This window comes from Mustelus asterias, unplaced genomic scaffold, assembly GCF_964213995.1.
Source record: "Mustelus asterias unplaced genomic scaffold, sMusAst1.hap1.1 HAP1_SCAFFOLD_510, whole genome shotgun sequence".
NCBI classification, from domain to species: domain Eukaryota; kingdom Metazoa; phylum Chordata; class Chondrichthyes; order Carcharhiniformes; family Triakidae; genus Mustelus; species Mustelus asterias.
In genome coordinates this window covers 223,419-245,946 of record NW_027590462.1, presented here as the reverse complement: position 1 = coordinate 245,946, position 22,528 = coordinate 223,419, and the positions used below count along the sequence as shown (strand labels likewise).

Here is a 22,528-nt window from a genome sequence, read left to right as displayed (position 1 = left end):
ACCCAGGTCCCTGGCGCCGTGAGGCAGCTGTGCTAACCCACTGTGCTGCCTTGACACCCTTACGCAGACAGGAGTGGACGTACAAAAGTAGGAATCAGGGGCAGGGGTACAATGCCACTCGGCCCCTCGAATCAGCTCTGCCATTCGTTAAACTCGGGGCTGATCTGATTGCAAACCTGCCCCCTCATTCCCGCCTAACCCCCCCTGATAATCTTTCACCCAGCCCCCTTGTTAATCAAGAATCTATCTCGCTCTGCCTTAAATATATTCAGAGACTCCGCCTCCACCGCCTTTCGAGGGAGAGAGTTCCAGAGACTCAGCACTCTCTGAGAGAAAATACTTCTCCCCATTTCCATTTTCAATGGCTCCCCCCCACTTATTTTTAAACACTAACCCTCCCCCCCACTCCCCCCACACCCAGTTCTAGATTCTCCCACAAGAGGAAACATCCTCTCCACATCCACCCTGTCAGGAATTTACGCCTTCCAATAGAAAAGGTGAAAGGTTATGGAACATAGAACATAGAACATTACAGCGCAGAACAGGCCCTTCGGCCCACGATGTTGCACCGACCAGTTAAAAAAAAAACTGTGACCCTCCAACCTAAACCAATTTCTTTTCGTCCATGAACCTATCTACGGATCTCTTAAACGCCCCCAAACTAGGCGCATTTACAACTGATGCTGGCAGGGCATTCCAATCCCTCACCACCCTCTGGGTAAAGAACCTACCCCTGACATCGGTTCTATAACTACCCCCCCTCAATTTAAAGCCATGCCCCCTCGTGCTGGATTTCTCCATCAGAGGAAAAAGGCTATCACTATCCACCCTATCTAAACCTCTAATCATCTTATATGTTTCAATAAGATCCCCTCTTAGCCGCCGCCTTTCCAGCGAAAACAATCCCAAATCCCTCAGCCTCTCCTCATAGGATCTCCCCTCCATACCAGGCAACATCCTGGTAAACCTCCTCTGCACCCTCTCCAAAGCCTCCACATCCTTCCTGTAATGTGGGGACCAGAACTGCACACAGTACTCCAAGTGCGGCCGCACCAGAGTTGTGTACAGTTGCAACATAACGCTACGACTCCTAAATTCAATCCCCCTACCAATAAACGCCAAGACACCATATGCCTTCTTAACAACCTTATCTACTTGATTCCCAACTTTCAGGGATCTATGCACACATACACCTAGATCCCTCTGCTCCTCCACACTATTCAAAGTCCTCCCGTTAGCCCTATACTCAACACATCTGTTATTCCTACCAAAGTGAATTACCTCACACTTCTCCGCATTAAACTCCATCCGCCACCTCTCGGCCCAACTTTGCAACCTGTCTAAGTCTTCCTGCAAACTACGACACCCTTCCTCACTGTCTACCACACCACCGACTTTGGTGTCATCAGCAAATTTGCTAATCCACCCAACTATACCCTCATCCAGATCATTAATAAATATTACAAACAGCAGTGGCCCCAAAACAGATCCCTGAGGTACACCACTTGTAACCGCACTCCATGATGAATATTTACTATCAACCACCACCCTCTGTTTCCTATCCGCTAGCCAATTCCTGATCCAATTTCCTAGATCACCCCCAATCCCATACATCTGCATTTTCTGCAGAAGCCTACCATGGTGAACCTTATCAAACGCCTTACTAAAATCCATATATACCACGTCCACTGCCTTGCCCCCATCCACCTCCTTGGTCACTTTCTCAAAAAACTCAATAAGGTTAGTAAGGCACGACCTACCTGCCACAAAACCATGCTGACTATCACCTATCAATTCATTACTCTCCAAATAACTATAAATCCTATCCCTTATAATTTTTTCCAACATCTTGCCGACAACAGAAGTGAGACTCACCGGTCTATAATTCCCGGGGAAGTCTCTGTTCCCCTTCTTAAACAATGGGACAACATTCGCTAACCTCCAATCTTCTGGTACTATACCAGAGGCCAACGACGACCTGAAGATCAGAGCCAGAGGCTCTGCAATCACTTCTCTTGCCTCCCAGAGAATCCTTGGATAAATCCCATCCGGACCAGGGGATTTATCTATTTTCAGACCCTCCAGAATATCCTGCACATCCTCCTTATCAACTGTAATACTGTCTATTCTACTCCCCTGCAACCCAGTGTCCTCCTCAGCTATATTCATGTCCCCTTGCGTGAACACCGAAGAGAAATATTGGTTCAATGCTTCACCAATCTCCTCCGGTTCCACACATAACTTCCCTCTGCCATCTATAACTGGCCCTAAACTTGCCCTAACCAACCTTCTGTTCTTGACATACCTATAGAACGCCTTAGGATTCTCTTTAACCCTATCCGCCAAAGTCTTCTCATGTCCCCTTTTAGCCCTTCTAAGCTCGCTCTTCAACTCCCTCTTAGCCAATCTAAAGCTTTCTAGTGCACTACCCGAGTGCTCACGTCTCATCCGAACATAAGCCTCCTTTTTCTTTTTAACCAACAAAGAAACTTTTTTGGTGCACCACGGTTCCCTAGCCCTACCAATTCCTCCTTGCCTGACAGGGACATACCTATCACAGACTCGCAGTAGCTGCTCCTTGAAAAAACTCCACATGTCGGACGTTCCCAGTCCCTGTAATCTCCTAGTCCAACCTATGTTTCCTAATTCTCTCCTAATAGCCTCATAATTACCCTTCCCCCAGCTAAAACCACTGGCCCGAGGTTCATGCCTATCCCTTTCCATCACTAAGGTGAACGTAACCGAATTGTGGTCACTATCACCAAAATGCACACCAACTTCCAAGTCTAGCACCTGGTCTGGCTCATTTCCCAGCACCAGATCCAATATAGCCTCACCTCTAGTTGGCCTGTCTACATACTGAGTCAAAAAACCTTCCTGCACGCTTTGAACAAAAACTGACCCCTCTAATGAGCTAGAGCTATAACAATTCCAGTCAATATTAGTCAAGTTAAAATCCCCCATAACAATTGCCCTATTACTTTCACTCCTAAGCAGGATTGACTCCGCAATCCTTTCCTCAGCCTCTCTAGAACTTTTAGGAGGTCTATAAAAGACTCCCAACAGGGTGACCTCTCCTCTCCTATTTCTAATCTCCGCCCATACTACCTCAACAGATAAGTCCTCATCAAACCTCCTCTCTGACACTGTGATACAATCTCTGACCAATAATGCTACCCCTCCCCCTCTTCTACCTCCTTCCCTACTTCGACTAAAACATTTGAACCCCGGGACCTGCAGCATCCATTCCTGCCCCTGCTCTATCCATGTCTCTGAAATAGCCACAACATCGAAGTCCCAGGTACTGATCCACGCTGCAAGTTCACCCACTTTATTGCGAATACTCCTGGCATTGAAGTATACACATTTCAAACCCTGCTCCACCCCACCTCTGCAATGCCGTGCATTGCAGTCCCCATCCATGCATCCCTCACTTTCAGCCCCACTACTCAGGATCCCTCCCCCCCCCCCCCGAATCAGTTTAAACAGTTTATCGGGGAGTCAAGTTCACAATCAGACTGCCCACCATCTTGTAGAATAGCAGAGCAGTCTGAAGGGGCCAAGTGGTTGACAAAGAACAAGGAACAGTACAGCACAGGCCCTTCGGACCTCAAGGCCTGTGCCGATCAACATGTCCTACCGAGACCCACCGCCTGTATCCCTTTGTTCCCTGTCTGTTCATGTGTCTATCCAGATAAGTCTTAAATGTCACTAACGTATCTGCCTCAACCACCTCACTTGGCAGCGCATTCCAGGCCCCCACCACCCTCTGTGAAAAAACTTACTCCGCACATCTCCACTCAACCTTTCCCCCCTCACCTTGAACTTGTGCCCCCTGGTAACTGTCATTTCCGCCCTGGGGAAAAGCTTCCAACTGTTCACCCTATCTATACCCCTCATAATTTTATAAACTCCTATCAGGTCGCTCCCTCAGCCTCCGTCTTTTCCAGGGAGAACAATCCCAGTTTATTCAATCTCTCCTCATAGCGAATACCCTCCATACCAGGCAACATCCTGGTAAACCTTTTCTGTACTCTCTCCAAAGCCTCCACGTCCTTCTGGTAGTCCAGAACCGGACACAGTATTCCAAATGTCACCGAACCAATGTTTTATACAACTGTAACATAATTTGCCAACACTGCTGCTTCTAATTCGTATGTAGGTGTCACAGAATCACAGAATACTACAGAGCAGAAGAGGCCCTTTGGCCCATCGAGTCTGCACCGACCCATGAAAGGCCCTGACCTGCCCACCTAATCCCACTGGCCAGGTCTTGGCCCATAGACTTGGATGTTATGGCATAAATGGGTGCTTTTCTGGTTGGCGGATGGTAACTAGTGGCGTGCCGCAGGGATCGGTACTGGGGCCTCAACTGTTTACTATTTACATAGACGATCTGGAGGAGGGGACGGAGTGTAGGGTAACAAAGTTTGCAGACGACACAAAGATAAGTGGAAAGTGAATCGTGTGGAGGGCGTAGAAGAGATTTGCAGAGAGATTTGGACAGGCTGAGTGAGTGGGCGAGGATCTGGCAGATGGAGTATAACGTTAACAAATGCGAGGTTATTCACTTTGGAGGAAATAATAGCAAATTGGATTATTATCTAAATGGAAAAAAATTACAACATGCCGCTGTGCAAAGGGACCTGGGGGTCCTTGTGCATGAGACGCAAAAACCCAGTCTGCAGGTGCAACAGGTGATCAGGAAGGCAAATGGGATGTTGGCCTATATCGCAAGGGGGATAGAATATAAAAGCAGAGATGTCTTGCTGCATCTGTACAGGGCATTGGTGAGGCCGCAGCTGGAATACTGTGTGCAGTATTGGTCCCCTTATTTGCGGAAGGATATATTGGTCTTGGAGGGAGTGCAGAGAAGGTTCACCAGGTTGATACCGGAGATGAGGGGTGTTGATTATGAGGAGAGACTGAGCAGATTGGGTTTGTATTTGTTGGAGTTTAGAAGGCTGAGGGGGGATCTTATAGAGACCTATAAGATAATGAAGGGGCTGGATAGGGTTGAGGTGGAGAGATTCTTTCCACTTAGAAAGGAAGCTAGAACTAGAGGGCACAGCCTCAAAATAAAGGGGGGTCGGTTTAGGACAGAGTTGAGGAGGAACTTCTTCTCTCAGAGGGTGGTGAATCTCTGGAATTCTCTGCCCACTGAAGTGGTGGAGGCTACCTGGTTGAATATGTTTAAATCATGGATAGATGGATTCCTGATCGGTAAGGGAATTAGGGGTTATAGGGATCAGGCGGGTAAGTGGAACTGATCCACTTCAGATCAGCCATGATCTTATTGAATGGCGGGGCAGGCTCGAGAGGCTAGATGGCCTACTCCTGCTCCTATTTCTTATGTTCTTATGTTCATGCCAAGTGCTCATCCAGGTACTTTTTAAAGGATGTGAGGCATCCTGCCTCCACCACCCTCCCAGGCAGCGCATTCCAGACCATCACCACCCTCTGGGTAAAAAGGTTTTTAAATTCCCCCCTAAACCTCCCACCCCCTCAGTTTTAACTTGTGTCCCTCGTGACTGACCCTTCAACTCAGGGGAGCAGCTACTCCTTATCCACCCTGTCCATGCCTCTTGTGTGTTAGACCTGATGGGCTGAATGGCCTGCTCCTGTGTTCATGCTCAATAATACATACGTGTGAGGTTCCATGCACTCATCTCCACTGAAAGGTCTGGGGTATGTTGGCTGACACTCATTGTCAACAAAACGAAGGAGATAGTCATCGACTTCAGGAAGCATAGTGGAGAACATGCCCCTGCCTACATCAATGGAGACGAAGTAGAAATGGTCGAGAGCTTCGAGTTTCTAGTGTCCAGATCACCAACAACCTGTCCTGGTCCCCCCCATGCCGACGCTATAGTTAAGAAAGCCCCACCAACGCTTCTACTTTCTCAGGAGACTAAGGAAATTTGGCATGTCAGTTACGACTCTCACTAACGTTTACAGATGCACCATAGAAAGCATTCTTTCTGGGTTGTATCACAGCTTGGTATGGGGCTCCTGCTCTGCCCAAGACCGCAAGAAACTACTAAAGGGTCGTGAATGTAGCCCAGTCCATCACGCAAACCAGCCTCCCATCCATTGACTCTGTCTACACTTCCCGCTGCCTCGGCAAAGCAGCCAAAATAATCAAGGACTCCACGTACCCCGGACATTCTCTCTTCCACCTTCTTCCGTCGAGAAAAAGATACAAAAGTCTGAGGTCACGGACCGACCGACTCAAGAACAGCTTCTTCCCTGCTGCTGTCAGACTTTTGAATGGACCTACCTCGGATTAAGCTGATCTTTCTCTACACCCTAGCTATGACTTTAACACGATGTTCTGCACTCTCTCCTTTCCTTCTCTATGAACGGTATGCTTTGTCCGTATAGTGTACAAAAAGCAATACTTTTCACTGTATACTAATAATGTGACAATTATACATCAATCAAAACATCCTCCTGGCTCCTCACAGTTTCAGCAGCAGCGACTGAAGGGAGTGGGCCAGGTGAGCGTCCCTTTAAGGGACACTTGAAATCGAGATGGCCTCTGAGCTCCCTCACCCCCACCTTCAATCCCCCGTGACATTAAACACATCCATCCTCTGCACTCAGTTAATTCAATGCAGCTAGAAGTTGGGGTTGTCCGGGGGCGGGCAGGGGGGGGGGGGCATCATCTGGTGCTCTTCACTCCCTTCCTTCCCTAAAAGGATCCAAGGATAAGTGATTTACCGAGCCCACCCCCCGGGAACTCGAGCTTTGTCTTGTAGTACCGGTGCACTGCTGGAAGGTGGCAGTGTCGAGCCACATCAGCTGCTGATTGGTGAACCTCCTCCTCCTCACAGGGGAATCTCGCCACCCAATGGCCAATGTTTAAACTGCGGCACAGAAGTGTCCAAATCCAAGCATGGGGGGGGGGGGGCGAGGAGACAGGAGGGGGCCATTCGGCCCCCCTCCCCTGCCGCCTTACGTCTGCCGCCCTTCAGCGAGATCATGGCCCCATAAACTCCATCAACTGGTTCCACATCCCTCAATGCCTGGCACCAGGAGATATCTCTCATCAATCCCAGTTCAGAAATTTATGATTTGGCCCCCATTTCACTTCCTCCCCTAAGAGTCAATTTAGCATGGCCAATCCACCTAACCTGCACATCTTTGGACACTAAGGGACAATTTAGCATGGCCAATCCACCTAACCTGCACATCTTTGGACACTAAGGGACAATTTAGCATGGCCAATCCACCCAACCTGCACATCTTTGGACACTAAGGGACAATTTAGCATGGCCAATCCACCTAACCTGCACATCTTTGGACACTAAGGGACAATTTAGCACGGCCAATCCACCTAACCTGCACATCTTTGGACACTAAGGGGCAATTTAGCACGGCCAATCCACCTAACCTGCACATCTTTGGACACTAAGGGACAATTTAGCATGGCCAATCCACCTAACCTGCACATCTTTGGACACTAAGGGACAATTTAGCATGGCCAATCCACCCAACCTGCACATCTTTGGACACTAAGGGACAATTTAGCATGGCCAATCCACCTAACCTGCACATCTTTGGACACTAAGGGACAATTTAGCACGGCCAATCCACCTAACCTGCACATCTTTGGACACTAAGGGGCAATTTAGCACGGCCAATCCACCTAACCTGCACATCTTTGGACACTAAGGGACAATTTAGCATGGCCAATCCCTCTAACCTGCACATCTTTGGACACTAAGGGACAATTTAGCATGGCCAATCCCCCTAACCTGCACATCTTTGGACACTAAGGGACAATTTAGCATGGCCAATCCCCCTAACCTGCACATCTTTGGACACTAAGGGACAATTTAGCATGGCCAATCCCCCTAACCTGCACATCTTTGGACACTAAGGGACAATTTAGCATGGCCAATCCCCCTAACCTGCACATCTTTGGACACTAAGGGACAATTTAGCATGGCCAATCCACCTAACCTGCACATCTTTGGACACTAAGGGACAATTTAGCATGGCCAATCCACCGAACCTGCACATCTTTGGACACTAAGGGACAATTTAGCATGGCCAATCCACCTAACCTGCACATCTTTGGACACTAAGTGGCAATTTAGCATGGCCAATCCACCTAACCTGCACATCTTTGGACACTAAGGGACAATTTAGCATGGCCAATCCACCTAACCTGCACATCTTTGGACACTAAGGGACAATTTAGCATGGCCAATCCACCTAACCTGCACATCTTTGGACACTAAGGGACAATTTAGCATGGCCAATCCACCTAACCTGCACATCTTTGGACACTAAGGGGCAATTTAGCATGGCCAATCCACCTAACCTGCACATCTTTGGACACTAAGGGGCAATTTAGCATGGCCAATCCACCTAACCTGCACATCTTTGGACACTAAGGGACAATTTAGCATGGCCAATCCACCTAACCTGCACATCTTTGGACACTAAGGGACAATTTAGCATGGCCAATCCACCGAACCTGCACATCTTTGGACACTAAGGGACAATTTAGCATGGCCAATCCACCTAACCTGTACATCTTTGGACACTAAGGGACAATTTAGCATGGCCAATCCACCTAACCTGCACATCTTTGGATACTAATGGGCAATTTACCATGGCCAATCCACCTAACCTGCACATCTTTGGATACTAATGGGCAATTTAGCATGGCCAATCCACCTAACCTGCACATCTTTGGACACTAAGGGCCAATTTAGCATGGCCAATCCACCAAACCTACACATCTTTGGACACTAAAGGACAACTTAGCATGGCCAATCCACCTAACCTGTGCATCTTTGGACACTAAGGGGCAATTTAGCATGGCCAATCCACCTAACCTACACATCGTTGGACACTAAAGGACAACTTAGCATGGCCAATCCACCTAACCTGCACATCTTTGGACACTAAGGGGCAATTTAGCACGGCCAATCCACCTAACTCGAACGTGTTTCAGACTGTGGGAGGAAACCGGAGCACCCGGAGGGAACCCACTCAGACACAGGGAGAACGTGCAGACTCTGCACTGTGACCCAAGCCGGGAATCAAACCCCGGGTCCCTGGCGCCGTGAGCAGTAGTGCTAACCACTGTGCCGCCGCGCTGGATCTGCTATGTTGAGTGTGGATAGACCTCCAGTGAGTCTGTGGATTGTATAGTCTTCGGTGATGTGGCGCCTGGTTTGATCTCTCCCACAGCCTCATTGGGGGAGCTGGCACAAATGCCCATTGGTGAAGGTTTCCATGGTCTGTCTTGAACCTGTTGAGGGTGGACCACTCTTTCCCTGGAAGGTTGAGAGCAGGCAGCTGTCAGGTTGGGGAGTCAAAGGTCTATAGCACAGAGAAATGTCCTTCGGCCCATCGCATCTGTGCCGGTCAAAGACAAACCACCCAACTATTCTCGTTTCATTTTCCAGCACTTGGTCTGTAGCCCTTGTATGAACATAGAACTAGGAGCAGGAGTAGGCCATCTGGACCCTCAAGCCTGCCACGCCATTCAATATGAACATGGCTGATCTTTTTGTGGACTCAGCTCCACTTACCCGCCCGCTCACCATAACCCTTAATTCATTTACTATTCAAAAATCTATCTATCCTTGCTTTAAAAACATTCAATGAGGCAGCCTCAACTGCTTCACTGGGCAGGGAATTCCACAGATTCACAACCCTTTGGGTGAAGAAGTTCCTCCTCAACTCAGCATAATCTGCTCCCCCTTATTTTTAGGCTATGCCCCCTAGTTCTGCTTTCACCTGCCAATGGAACAAACTCCTTGCTTCCATCTTATCTATTCCCTTCATAATTTTATATATTTCTATAAGATCCCCCCTCATCCTTCTGAATTCCAATGAGTATAATCCCAGTCTACATACCTTCATAGCAAGGGAATTTGAGTATAGGGATAGGGATGCTTTGCTGTAATTGTACAGGGCGTTGGTGAGGCCACAGCTGGAGTACTGTGGGCAGTTTTGGTGTCCTTATCTGAGGAAGGATGTCCTTGCTGTAGAGGGAGCACAGCGAAGGTTTACCAGGCTGATTCCTGGGATGGCAGGTCTGTCATATGAAGAGAGACGAAGTCGATTAGGATTCCCTGGCACTGTGAGGCAGCAGTGCTAACCACTATGCCACCATGCTGCTCCTGCACCCTCGCGTTTCCATACTCCCCTACATACTCTATGAATGGTACGCCTTTTCTGTACAGCGGGCAAGAAACAATACTTTTCACTATATTCCAATATATGTGACAATAATAAATCAAATCAAAGCAAAAGTCCAAAGATGTGCAGGTTAGGTGGATTGGCCATGCTAAATTGTCCCTTAGAAACATAGAAACATTGAAAACTACAGCACAAAACAGGCCCTTCGGCCCCACAAGTTGTGCCGAACACATCCCTACCTTCTAGACCTACCTATAACCCTCCATCCTATTAAGCTCCATGTACTCATCCAGGAGTCTCTTAAAAGACCCTATTGAGTTTGCCTCCACCACCACTGACGGCAGCCGATTCCACTCGCCCACCACCCTCTGTGTGAAAAACTTCCCCCGAACATCTCCCCTGTACCTACCCCCCAGCACCTTAAACCTGTGTCCTCTCGTAGCAGACATTTCCACCCTGGGAAAAAGCCTCTGAGAGTCCACCCGATCTATACCTCTCAACATCTTATACACCTCTATTAGGTCTCCTCTCATCCTACATCTCTCCAAGGAGAAAAGAACGAGCTCCCTCAGCCTATCCTCATAAGGCATGCCACTCAATCCAGGCAACATCCTTGTAAATCGCCTCTGCACCCTTTCAATCTTTTCCACATCCTTCCTGTAATGAGGCGACCAGAACTGAGCACAGTACTCCAAGTGGGGTCTGACCAGGGTCTTATATAGCTGCATCATTATCCCTGGACTCCTAAACTCAATCCCTCGATTGATAAAGGCCAGCACACCATACGCCTTCTTAACCACCTCCTCCACCTGCGGGGGCGATTTTAGAGTCCTATGGACCCGGACCCCAAGGTCCTTCTGATCCTCTACAGTACTAAGAGACTTTCCCTTTATATTGTACTCCTTCATCCCATTCGACCTGCCAAAATGGACCACTGCGCATTTATCTGGGTTGAAGTCCATCTGCCACTTCTCCGCCCAGACTTGCATCCTATCTATGTCCCTCTGTAACTTCTGACATCCCTCCAGACTATCCACAACCCCACCAACCTTCGTGCCGTCGGCAAACATACCAACCCATCCCTCCGCTTCCTCATCCAGATCATTTATGAAAATGACAAAGGGTCCCAGAACAGATCCCTGGGGCACACCACTGGTGACCGACCTCCAATTAGAAAAAGACCCATCTATACACACTCTCTGCCTCCTTTGGGCAAGCCAGTTCTGGATCCACAGGGCAGCAGCCCCTTGGATCCCATGCCCTCTCACTTTTTAGAGAAGCCTTGCATGGGGAACTTATCGAACGCCTTGCTAAAATCCATATAAACCACATCTACTGCTTTCCCTTCGTCAATGTGTTTAGTCACATTTTTGAAGAACTCCACCAGGCTCGTAAGGCACGATCTGCCTTAGTGTCCAAAGATGTGCAGGTTAGGTGGATTGGCCATGCTAAGTTGTCCCTTAGTGTCCAAAGATGTGCAGGTTAGATGGATTGGCCATGCTAAATTGTCCCTTAGTGTCCAAAGGTGTGCAGGTTAGATGGATTGGCCGAAGTAAATTGCCCCTCAGTGACAACGACGTGCGGGTTAGATGGATTGGCCATGCTAAATTGTCCCTTAGTGTCCAAAGATGTGCAGGTTAGGTGGGTTGACCATGCTAAATTGTCCCTTAGTGTCCAAAGATATGCAGGTTAGGTGGATTGGCCATGCTAAATTGCCCCTTAGTGTCCAAAGATGTGCGGGTTAGGTGGATTGGCCATGCTAAATTGTCCCTTAGTGTCCAAAGATGTGTGGGTTAGGTGGGTTGGCCATGCTAAATTGTCCCTTAGTGTCCAAAAATGTGCGGGTTAGGTGGATTGGCCAAAGTAAATTGCCCCTTAGTGTCCAAGGATGTGCGGGCTAGGTGGATTGGCCATGCTAAATTGCCCCTTAGTGTCCAAAGATCATAGAATGGAATCATAGAATCCCTACAGTGCAGAAGGAGGCCATTTGGCCCATCGGGTCTGCACCGACCACAATCCCACCCAGGCCCTATTCCTATAACCCCCCGCACATTTACCCCACTAATCCCTCTGGCACTAGGGTCAATTTGGCACGGCCAAAATGCTAAATTGCCCCTTAATGTCCCGGGCTGCCTAGGTTATTGGGATTAGCTGGGGTAAATATGTGGGGTGACAGGGATAGGGCCTAAGTGTGATTGTGGTCGGTGCAGACTCAATGGGCCGAATGGCCTCCTGCAGTGTAGGGATTCTATGATTCTCTGAAAAGACTTCCCACCTTTTGTTTGTGTTTTTAAGACTGAGTTGGAGGACTCTGACACTGCAGCCTCGAGTTGTCTCGAGGTTACAGGTCCCATGCCTGTAACTCCCGTCAAAACAGAAACAAAAGCCGCCCAGGCTGAAAAGGGAGGACAGGCAGGAAAGTTCCTTCTGGGGGGGGTGTGTGTGTGGTGTCCTGTCGGCTGCAAGGAATTAGCCCGCTCTCTGGTGTTAGTGGCCCCCCTCCTCTCTCTCTCTCTCTCTATTCTCTCTCTCCCTCCCTGCGGGGATGGTGCTGACAGTCAGTGGAGTGTAGGAAGCTTCGGGGTGATCTTATAGAGGTCTATAAAATAATGAGGGACATAGATCAGCTGGATAGTCAATATCTTTTCTCAAAGTTAGGAGAGTCTAAAACTACAGAACAAAGAGATCTAGGGGTACATGTTCATAGCTCCTTGAAAGTGGAGTCACAGGTGGACAGAGTGGTGAAGAAGGCATTCGGCATGCTTGGTTTCATCGGTCAGAACATTGAATACAGGAGTTGAGACGTCTTGTTGAAGTTGTACAAGACATTGGTGAGGCCACACTTGGAATACTGTGTACAGTTCTGGTCACCCTATTATAGAAAGGATATTATTAAACTAGAAAGAATGCTGAAAAGATTTACTAGGATGCTACAGGGACTTGATGTTTGAGTTATAAGGAGAGGCTGGATAGACTGGGACTTTTTTCTCTGGAGAGTAGGAGGCTGAGGGGTGATCTTATAGAGGTCTATAAAATAATGAGGGGCACAGATCAACTAGATAGTCAATATCTTTTCCCAAAGGTAAGGGAGTCTAAAACTATAGGGCATAGGTTTAAGGTGAGAGGGGAGAGATACAAAAGGGTCCAGAGGGGCAATTCTTTCACACAGAGGGTGGTGAGTGTCTGGAACAAGCTGCCAGAGGTCGGAGTAGAGGCGGGTACAATTTTGTCTTTTAAAAAGCTTTTAAATAGTTAGGTGGGTACAATGGATATAGAGGGATATGGGCCAAATGCAGGCAATTGGGATTAGTTTAGGGGTTTTAAAAAAGAAAGGGCGGAATGGACAAGTTGGGCCGAAGGGCCTGTTTCCATGCCGTAAACCTCTGGAGGGCACAGGTTTAAAGGTGAGAGGGGAGAGATACAAAAGGATCCAGAGGGGCAATGTTTTCACACAGAGGGTGGTGAGGGTCTGGAACAAGCTGCCAGAGGTAGTAGTAGAGGCGGGTACAATTTTGTCTTTTAAAAAGCATTTAGATAGTTACATGGATACGATGGGTATAGAGGGATATGGGCTAAACGCGGGCAATTGGGATTAGCTTAGGGGTTAAAAAAACTACAAGGGGACCAATATACTTGCAGGGAGATTTGCTAGTGTTACTGGGGAGCGTTTAAACTAGATTTGCAGGGGGGTGGGAACCAGAGTGCCAGAGCAGAGAGTGGAGCAGGGGTAAAAAGACAGGTTAGTTCAAGCAAAATCACAAATGGAAGGGTAGAGTGTGGTGGAAATAATTTTTTGAGGTGTGTCTATTTCAATGCCAGGAGTATTGTGGGGAAGGCCGATGAGCTGAAGGCGTGGATAGACACATGGAAACATGACATTATAACCATTAGTGAAACTTGGCTACAGGAGGGGCAGGACTGGCAGCTCAATGTTCCAGGGTTCCAATGTTTCAGGCGGGATAGAGGCAGAGGGATAAAAGGTGGGGGGGTGGCATTGTTGGTCAGGGAAAATGTTACAGCGGTACTCAGGCAGGATAGATTAGGGAGCTTGTCTACAGAGGCCCTATGGGTGGAGCTGAGAAACAGGAAAGGTATGACCACATTAATGGGCTTGTATTATAGACCACCCAATAGTCAGCGAGAATTGGAGGAGCAAATCAGCGGAGAGATAGCTGACAACTGCAAGAAACACAAAGTTGTGATAGTAGGGGATTTTAATTTTCCACATATAGATTGGGACTCGCATACTGTTAAAGGTTTAGACGGGGTAGAGTTTGTAAAATGGGTTCAGGAGAATTTTCTACATCAGTATATAGAGGTGCCAACTCGAGAGGATGCGATATTGGATCTCCTATTGGGAAATGAGTTAGGGCAGGTGATGGATGTGAGTGTGAGGGAACACTTTGGATCCAGTGATCATAATGCCATTAGTTTCAACCTGATCGTGGATAAGGATAGATCTGGTCCTCGGGTTGAAGTTCTGAACTGGAAAAAGGCCAAATTTGATGAAATGAGAAGGGATCTGGGAAGTGTGGATTGGCACAGGCTGTTCTCTGGTAAGGATGTAAATGGAAAGTGGGAGGCCTTCAAAGGAGAAATTTTGAGAGTGCAGAGTTTGTATGTTCCTGTCAGGATTAAAGGCAAAGTAAATCGGAATAAGGAACCTTGGTTCTCGAGGGAGATTGTAACACTGATTAAGAGGAAGAGAGAGTTGTATGAAATGTACATGCAGCAAGGAACACATCAGATGCTCGAGGAGTATAAAAAGTGCAAGAAGCTACTTAAGAGGGAAATCAGGAGGGCTAAAAGAAGACATGAGGTTGCTTTGGCAGACAGAGTGAAGGAAAATCCAAAGAGCTTCTATAGGTATGTTAGGAGCAAAAGGATAGTGAGGGATAAAATTGGTCCTCTTGAAGACCAGAGTGGTACACTGTGTATGGAAACAAAAGAGATGGAGGAGATACTAAATGGGTTTTTTGCATCCATATTTACTGAGGAAACGGGCATGGAGTCTACGGAAATAGGGCAAACTGGTAGGGAGGCCATGGAACCTTTACAGATTAAAGGGGAGGAAGTGCTCGCTGTCTTGAGGCAAATCAGAGTGGATAAATCCCCAGGACCGGACAGGGTATTCCCACGGACCTTGAGGGAAGCTAGTGTTGAACTTGCAGGGGCCCTGGCAGACATATTTAAAATGTCAGTATTCACGGGGGAGGTGCCGGATGATTGGAGGGTGGCTCATGTTGTTCCGTTGTTTAAAAAAGGTTCCAAAAGAAATCCGGGAAATTATCGGCCAGGACGTTTGACGTTGGTGGTGGGCAAGTTATTGGAAGGTGTGATAAGGGATAGGATCTACAAATATTTGGATAGACAGGGACTTATTAGGGAGAGTCAACATGGCTTTGTGCGTGGTAGGTCATGTTTGACCAATCTATTAGAGTTTTTCGAGGAGGTTACCAGGAAAGTGGATGAAGGGAAGGCGGTGGATGTTGTCTACCTGGATTTCAGCAAGGCCTTTGACAAGGTCCCTCATGGGAGGTTAGTTAGGAAGGTTCAGTCGCTGGGTATACATGGGGAGGTAGTAAATTGGATAAGACACTGGCTCAATGGAAGAAGCCAGAGAGTTGTTGTGGAGGATTGCTTCTCTGAGTGGAGGCCTGTGACTAATGGTGTGCCGCAGGGATCGGTGTTGGGTCCATTGTTGTTTGTCATCTATATCAATGATCTGGATGATAATGTGGTAAATTGGATCAGCAAGTTTGCTGATGATACAAAGATTGGAGGTGTAGTGGACAGTGAGGAAGGTTTTCAAAGCTTGCAGAGGGATTTGGACCAACTAGAAAAATGGGCTCAAAAATGGCAAATGGAATTTAACGCAGACAAGTGTGAGATATTGCACTTTGGAAGGACAAACCAAAGAAGAACGTACAGGGTAAATGGTAGGACTCTGAAGAGTGCAGTTGAACAGAGGGATCTGGGAATACAGGTACAGAGTTCCCTAAAAGTGACATCACAGGTGGATAGGGTCGGAAAGAGTGCCTTTGGTACATTGGCCTTTATAAATCGGAGTATCGAGTATAAAAGTTGGAGTGTTATGGTAAGGTTATATAAGGCATTGGTGAGGCCGAATTTGGAGTATTGTGTACAGTTTTGGTCACCTAGTTACAGGAAGGATGTAAATAAGATTGAAAGAGTGCAGAGAAGGTTCACAAGGATGTTGCCGGGACTTGAGAAGCTGAGTTACAGAGAGAGATTGAATAGGTTGGGACTTTATTCCCTGGAGCGTAGAAGATTGAGGGGAGATTTGATAGAGGTGTATAAGATTTTGATGGGTATAGATAGAGTGAATGCAAGCAGGCTTTTTCCGCTGAGGCTAGGGGAGAAAAAAACCAGAGGGCATGGGTTAAGGGTGAAAGGAGAAAAGTTTAAAGGGAATATTAGGGGGGGCTTCTTCACGCAGAGAGTGGTGGGAGTGTGGAATGAGCTGCCGGATAAAGTGGTAAATGCTGGGTCACTTTTAACATTTAAGAAAAACTTGGACGGGTTCATGGATGAGAGGGGTTTGGAGGGATATGGTCCAAGTGCAGGTCAGTGGGACTGGGCATAAAATGGTTCGGCACAGACAAGAAGGGCCAAAAGGCCTGTTTCTGAGCTGTAATTTTCTATGGTTCTATGGACATGGACAAGTTGGGCCGAAGGGTCTGTTTCCATGCTGTAAACCTCTATGTGAAACAATGAGTGGCATTTCCTCTCTCTCTGTCTCTCTCTCTCTCTGTGTCTCTCACTCTCTCTGTCTCTCTCTCTCTCTGTCTATCTCTCTCTCTCTCCCTTGCTCCGCTGAAGCTCATTTCAAAGGAGAACTCGTCTCAGGCCAAGAAGTGGGAGACTTGGGAGAGGTCCGGGGATTGGAACATTCCGGCATCTCCTCTGAGTCCTGGTGACAATTCCAGTCTGAGATGGGGGACGGCTTTGATAGGGATGGGGCTGATACACAGATAGACGCACACCTTTCTGCACGCACAGACAGACACACGCACACACAGAACAACACGCACACACAACACGCACGCACTCATACACACATGCACACACACACACACACACGCAGACACATACAGACATACATGTATATGCATGTGCACACAGACACATGGATAGACTCACATGCACACAGATAGACGCCCACATGCATGCACACACACACACACACATGCTTCTGCACTCATATAGACTGATACACAAATACAGACGGGCGAGACACGTCCACTCGAGTTCAGTTGCTCTACCTGAGACCGGTGCGTGCAGCCTATCACAGTGCTGCCCCACTCTCCCCACCACCCTTAATCTCCTCCCCAGGAGCTGGGAGCTCGTGGGCCTTTCCAGGAAGATCGAGCGACATCTCGTGGTCCCGCCCTCCCCCAGCCCTGGTCAAACTTACCAGCGATTGGCAGCCAGTGAGGCCGATTTTGGTTGCCCGCCCCCCTCTTCCCCAACCCCCACCGTCCCACTCCACCTCCCTCCCGTACAACTGAAGCATAACCTCCCTATCGGACAGATGGATTAGGGGGCATTCCACTCTGCTCCCTCCAAGCCTACTCTTGTAGTCAGGTGACGCTCCCCGGGGCCGCTCAGGACAAGGAGAAAGGGGTGGAGGGGGGCGATAACCTGCTCTCCTACCTTTGCCCCCTGCGGGAGGGTCGACAACACTGGCGGGACACGGCACGTCCAGGAATAGCTTGCTTCCCATCCCCATGGTGACCATCTCCTGCAACCGCAGCTCTGGAAAAGATGTTCCCGAGGGAAATATTAAATATTTCAGATTGGCCGTGAACCAACGTCACAAACGAGCGAAAAATTAAATAAAGAATGGCGCACGGGATGAGGGGGGCGCGGGGGCGGGGGGGGGTGGTGGTGTCAGAGAGGGACAGCAGTGGTGGGGGGGGTGGGGGGGGGGGAGTTTCGGTCGATTTACAACTAGTCATTGTTGGATGCGACAGTGGGGCTTCACTGGAGCATTCATTGCGAGAGGTTTCGAGTACAGGAGCAGGGATGTGTTGTTGCAATTATACACGGCCTTGGTGAGGCCTCACCGAGAGTATTGTGTGCAGCTTTGGTCTCCTTTTCTGAGGAAGGATGTTCTTGCTCTCGAGGGAGTGCAGCGAAGGTTTACCAGGCCGATTCCGGGGATGGCGGGAACGATGTCTGAGGAGAGATTGACTGGGTTAGGGTGGTTTTCACTGGAGTTCAGAAGAATGAGGGGGGATCACATAGAGACTTACAAAATTCGAACAGGACTAGACAGGGTAGATGCAGCGAGGATATTCCCGATGGTGGGGGGAGTCCAGAACCAGGGGGTCACAGTCCGAGGATTCGGGGTAGACCATTTAAGACGGAGGTGAGGAGACATTTCTTCACCCAAAGAGAGGTGAGTCTGTGGAATTCATTACCACAGGAAGTAGTTGATGCCAAAACATTGAATGTATTCAAGAGGTGGCTGGATACAGCACTTGGGGCGAACGGGATCAAATGGGGAGAAAGCAGGATTAGGTATTGAGTTGGACGATCAGCCACGATCGCGATGAATGGTGAAGCAGGCTCGAAGAGCCAAACGGCCTCCTCCTGCTCCTATCTTCTATGTTTCTATTCAGGGAGAATGGCCCAGCAACATCTACTGTGCAGCGCGAAGCGGAAGAACACCCCCAGCGATAAACATTAAGAAGTCTCACAACACCAGGTTAAAGTCCAACAGGTTTATTTGAAATCACGAGCTTTCGGAGCGCTGCTCCTTCATCAGGTGAATGGAGGTTAGTTTACAAACACACCATATATCGGCATAGACAACACTGCAAGTTAATTACAGATTAGAATGTGAAGAATCATAGAATCCCTACAATGCAGGAGGAGGCCATTTGACCATCGAGGCTGCATTTACCCTAGCTCGTCCCCCTGTCACTAAGGGACAATTTAGCATGGCCAATCCACCTAACAGGCACATTTTTGGATACGAAGGGGCAATTTAGCATGGCCAATCCACCTAACCTGCACATCTTTGGACAGTAAGGGGCAATTTAGCATGGCCAATCCACCCAACCTGCACATCTTTGGACACTAAGGGGCAATTTAGCATGGCCAATCCACCTAACCTGCACATCTTTGGACACTAAGGGACAATTTAGCATGGCCAATCCACCTAACCTGCACATCTTTGGACACTAAGGGGCAATTTAGCATGGCCAATCCACCTAACCTGCACATCTTTGGACACTAAGGGGCAATTTAGCACGGCCAATCCACCTAACCTGCACATCTTTGGACACTAAGGGGCAATTTAGCATGGCCAATCCACCTAACCTGCACATCTTTGGACACTAAGGGACAATTTAGCATGGCCAATCCACCTAACCTGCACATCTTTGGACACTAAGGGACAATTTAGCATGGCCAATCCACCTAACCTGCACATCTTTGGACTGTGGGAGGAAATAGGAGCATCCGGAGAAAACCCACGCAGACACGGCGGAGAACGTGCAAACTCCACACAGACAGTGATCGAAGCCGGGAATCAAACCCAGATCCCTGGCGCTGTGAGGGAGCAATGTTAACCACTGTGTCACCATGCTGCTCCCGATGAGCAGAGTCCTGCAGGGGTCTGTGCTGGGGTCTCAGCTTTTTACAATTTATATCCTACTTGGGACTTAATAGGATGGGGCCTAAAAGGTAGGGCACAACTTGTGGGGCTGAAGGGCCTGTTTTGTGCTGTAGTTTTTCTATGTTTCTCTGTTTCTATATCAATGACCTATATGAGAGGAGCAAGGGCTTGGTAGCTATATTTGCAGGTGACACAAAGATAGGGGGGAAAGTATGTTGTGAAGGGGATATAAGGAGGTTACAAATGGATAGGGATTAGTTGAGTGAGTGGACAGATGGAGTACAATGTGGGGAAATGAGAAGTTGTTCACTTTGGCAGGAAGAATAAAAAAGCAGAGAGTTACTTCAACAGAGAGTGACTGCAGAATGCTGAGGTCAAGAGGGATTGAAGTGCTCTCTTAGATAAGGTTAGTGTGCAGGTGCAGCAAGTAATTAAGAAGGCTAATGGAATACTATCTTTTATCATGAGAGGAATTGAACATAAAAGTAAGTGTGTGTGTGTATGCTTCACTTTGAAGGGCACTGGTGAGACCATGGCCCGACTTCTCTGGCTGTTCACGAAGGCGGAAGCTTCTGGTCCCGCCGATGGGTCACGCCCGCCCCGGGTTTCCCGCAGTCAATGGGAAATCTCATTGGCAGCGGTGGGACCAGAAGATCCCGCTGCCAGCGAGCGGCGCACCACTTCCCGCTAAGAGAATGTCCTCATGCGTGCGGAACTTGACAATCAAGGACGGCCTCAGCCGGGATCTTGTGTTCATGTCACTCACATGTAACCCCCACCAGACTGCTTGGGTTTGCAAAATCCTACTAACTGTCCTGACTTGAGACAATTCACACTTCTTTAACCTGTGATTAACCCTCTCTCTGCGCACACTGTCAAGTAAAGACTTGATTGCCTGTTAAGACTCGCATTCCAACCATTATCTTGCAATTCTGTCTTGGCCTATATATGATGTGGAGATACCGGCGTTGGACTGGGGTAAACACAGTAAGAAGTTTAACAACACCAGGTTAAAGTCCAACAGGTTTATTTGGTAGCAAATACCATAAGCTTTCGGAGCGTCAGATGGAGTGGAAATGTGCTCTCAAACAGTGCAAACAGACAATATCAAGTTGCAGAATACTGATTAGAATGCGAATCCTACAGCCAGCCCGGTCTTAAAGGTACAGACAATGTGGGTGGAGGGAACATTAAACACAGGTTAAAGAGATGTGTATTGTCTCCAGACAGAACAGCTAGTGAGATTCTGCAAGCCCAGGAGGCAAGCTGTGGGGGTTACTGATAATGTGACATAAATCCAACATCCCAGTTTAGGCCGTCCTCATGTGTGCGGAACTTGGCTATCAGCTTCTGCTCAGCGACTCTGCGCTGTCGTGTGTCGTGAAGGCCGCCTTGGAGAACGCTTACCTGAAGATCCAAGGCTGAATGCCCGTGACTGCTGAAGTGCTCCCCCACAGGAAGAGAACAGTCTTGCCTGGTGATTGTCGAGCGGTGTTCATTCATCCGTTGTCGCAGCGTCTGCATGGTTTCCCCAATGTACCATGCCTCGGGACTTCCTTTCCTGCAGCGTATCAGGTAGACAATGTTGGCCGAGTTGCAAGAGTAGGTACCGTGTACCTGGTAGATGGTGTTCTCACGTGAGATGATGGCATCTGTGTCGATGATCCGGCACGTCTTGCAGAGGTTGCTGTGACAGGGTTGTGTGGTGTCATGGTCACTGTTCTCCTGAAGGCTGGGTAGTTTGCTGCGGACAATGGTCTGTTTGAGGTTGTGCGGTTGTTTGAAGGCAAGAAGTGGGGGTGTGGGGATGGCCTTGGCGAGATGTTCATCTTCATGAATGACATGTTGAAGGCTCCGGAGGAGATGCCGTAGCTTCTCCGCTCCGGGGAAGTACTGGACGACGAAGGGTACTCTGTCCGCCGTGTCCCGTGTTTGTCTTCTGAGGAGGTCGGTGGCTTGTAGAATCTCACTAGCTGTACTGTCTGGAGACAATACACATTTCTTTAACCTGTGTTTAATGTTCCCTCCACCCACATTGTCTGTACCTTTAAGACCGGGCTGGCTGTAGGATTCGCATTCTAATCAGTATTCTGCAACTTGATATTGTCTGTTTGCACTGTTTGAGAGCACATTTCCACTCCATCTGACGCTCCGAAAGCTTATGGTATTTGCTACCAAATAAACCTGTTGGACTTTAACCTGGTGTTGTGAGACTTCTTACCGTGTTGGCCTATATATACATTAAGAAGTCTCACAACACCAGGTTAAAGTCCAACAGGTTTATTTGGTAGCAAAAGCCACTAGCTTTTGGAGCGCTGCTCCTTCGTCAGGTGAGTGGGAATTCTGTTCACAAACAGGGCATATAAAGACACAGACTCAATTTACAGAATAATGAATGGAATGCGAGTCTTTACAGCTAATCAAGTCTTAAAGGTACAGACAATGTGAGTGGAGAGAGCATTAGCACAGGTTAAAGAGATGTGGATTGTCTCCAGACAGGACAGCCAGTGAGATTTTGCAAGCCCAGGCAGGTTGTGGGAGTTACAGATAGTGTGACATGAACCCAAGGTCCCGGTTGAGGCCATCCTCATGTGTGGCTATCAGTCTCTGCTCAGCGACTCTGCGCTGTCGTGTGTCGTGAAGGCCGCCTTGGAGAACGCTTACCCGAAGATCAGAGGCCGAATGCTCATGACCGCTGAAGTGTTCCCCAAC

General features: G+C 48.4%; 1 protein-coding gene across 1 annotated transcript in view; it reads right to left on the bottom strand.

Moving 5' to 3' along the window:
- Window positions 1–22,528, bottom strand: part of LOC144486901 (puratrophin-1-like) — a 249,901-nt gene that overhangs the window by 4,709 nt on the left and 222,664 nt on the right. Inside the window, exon 10 of the mRNA XM_078204932.1 lies at window positions 17,845–17,946. Coding sequence (XP_078061058.1) covers window positions 17,845–17,946 — 102 coding nt within the window. The remainder of the gene's footprint in view (window positions 1–17,844; window positions 17,947–22,528) is intronic.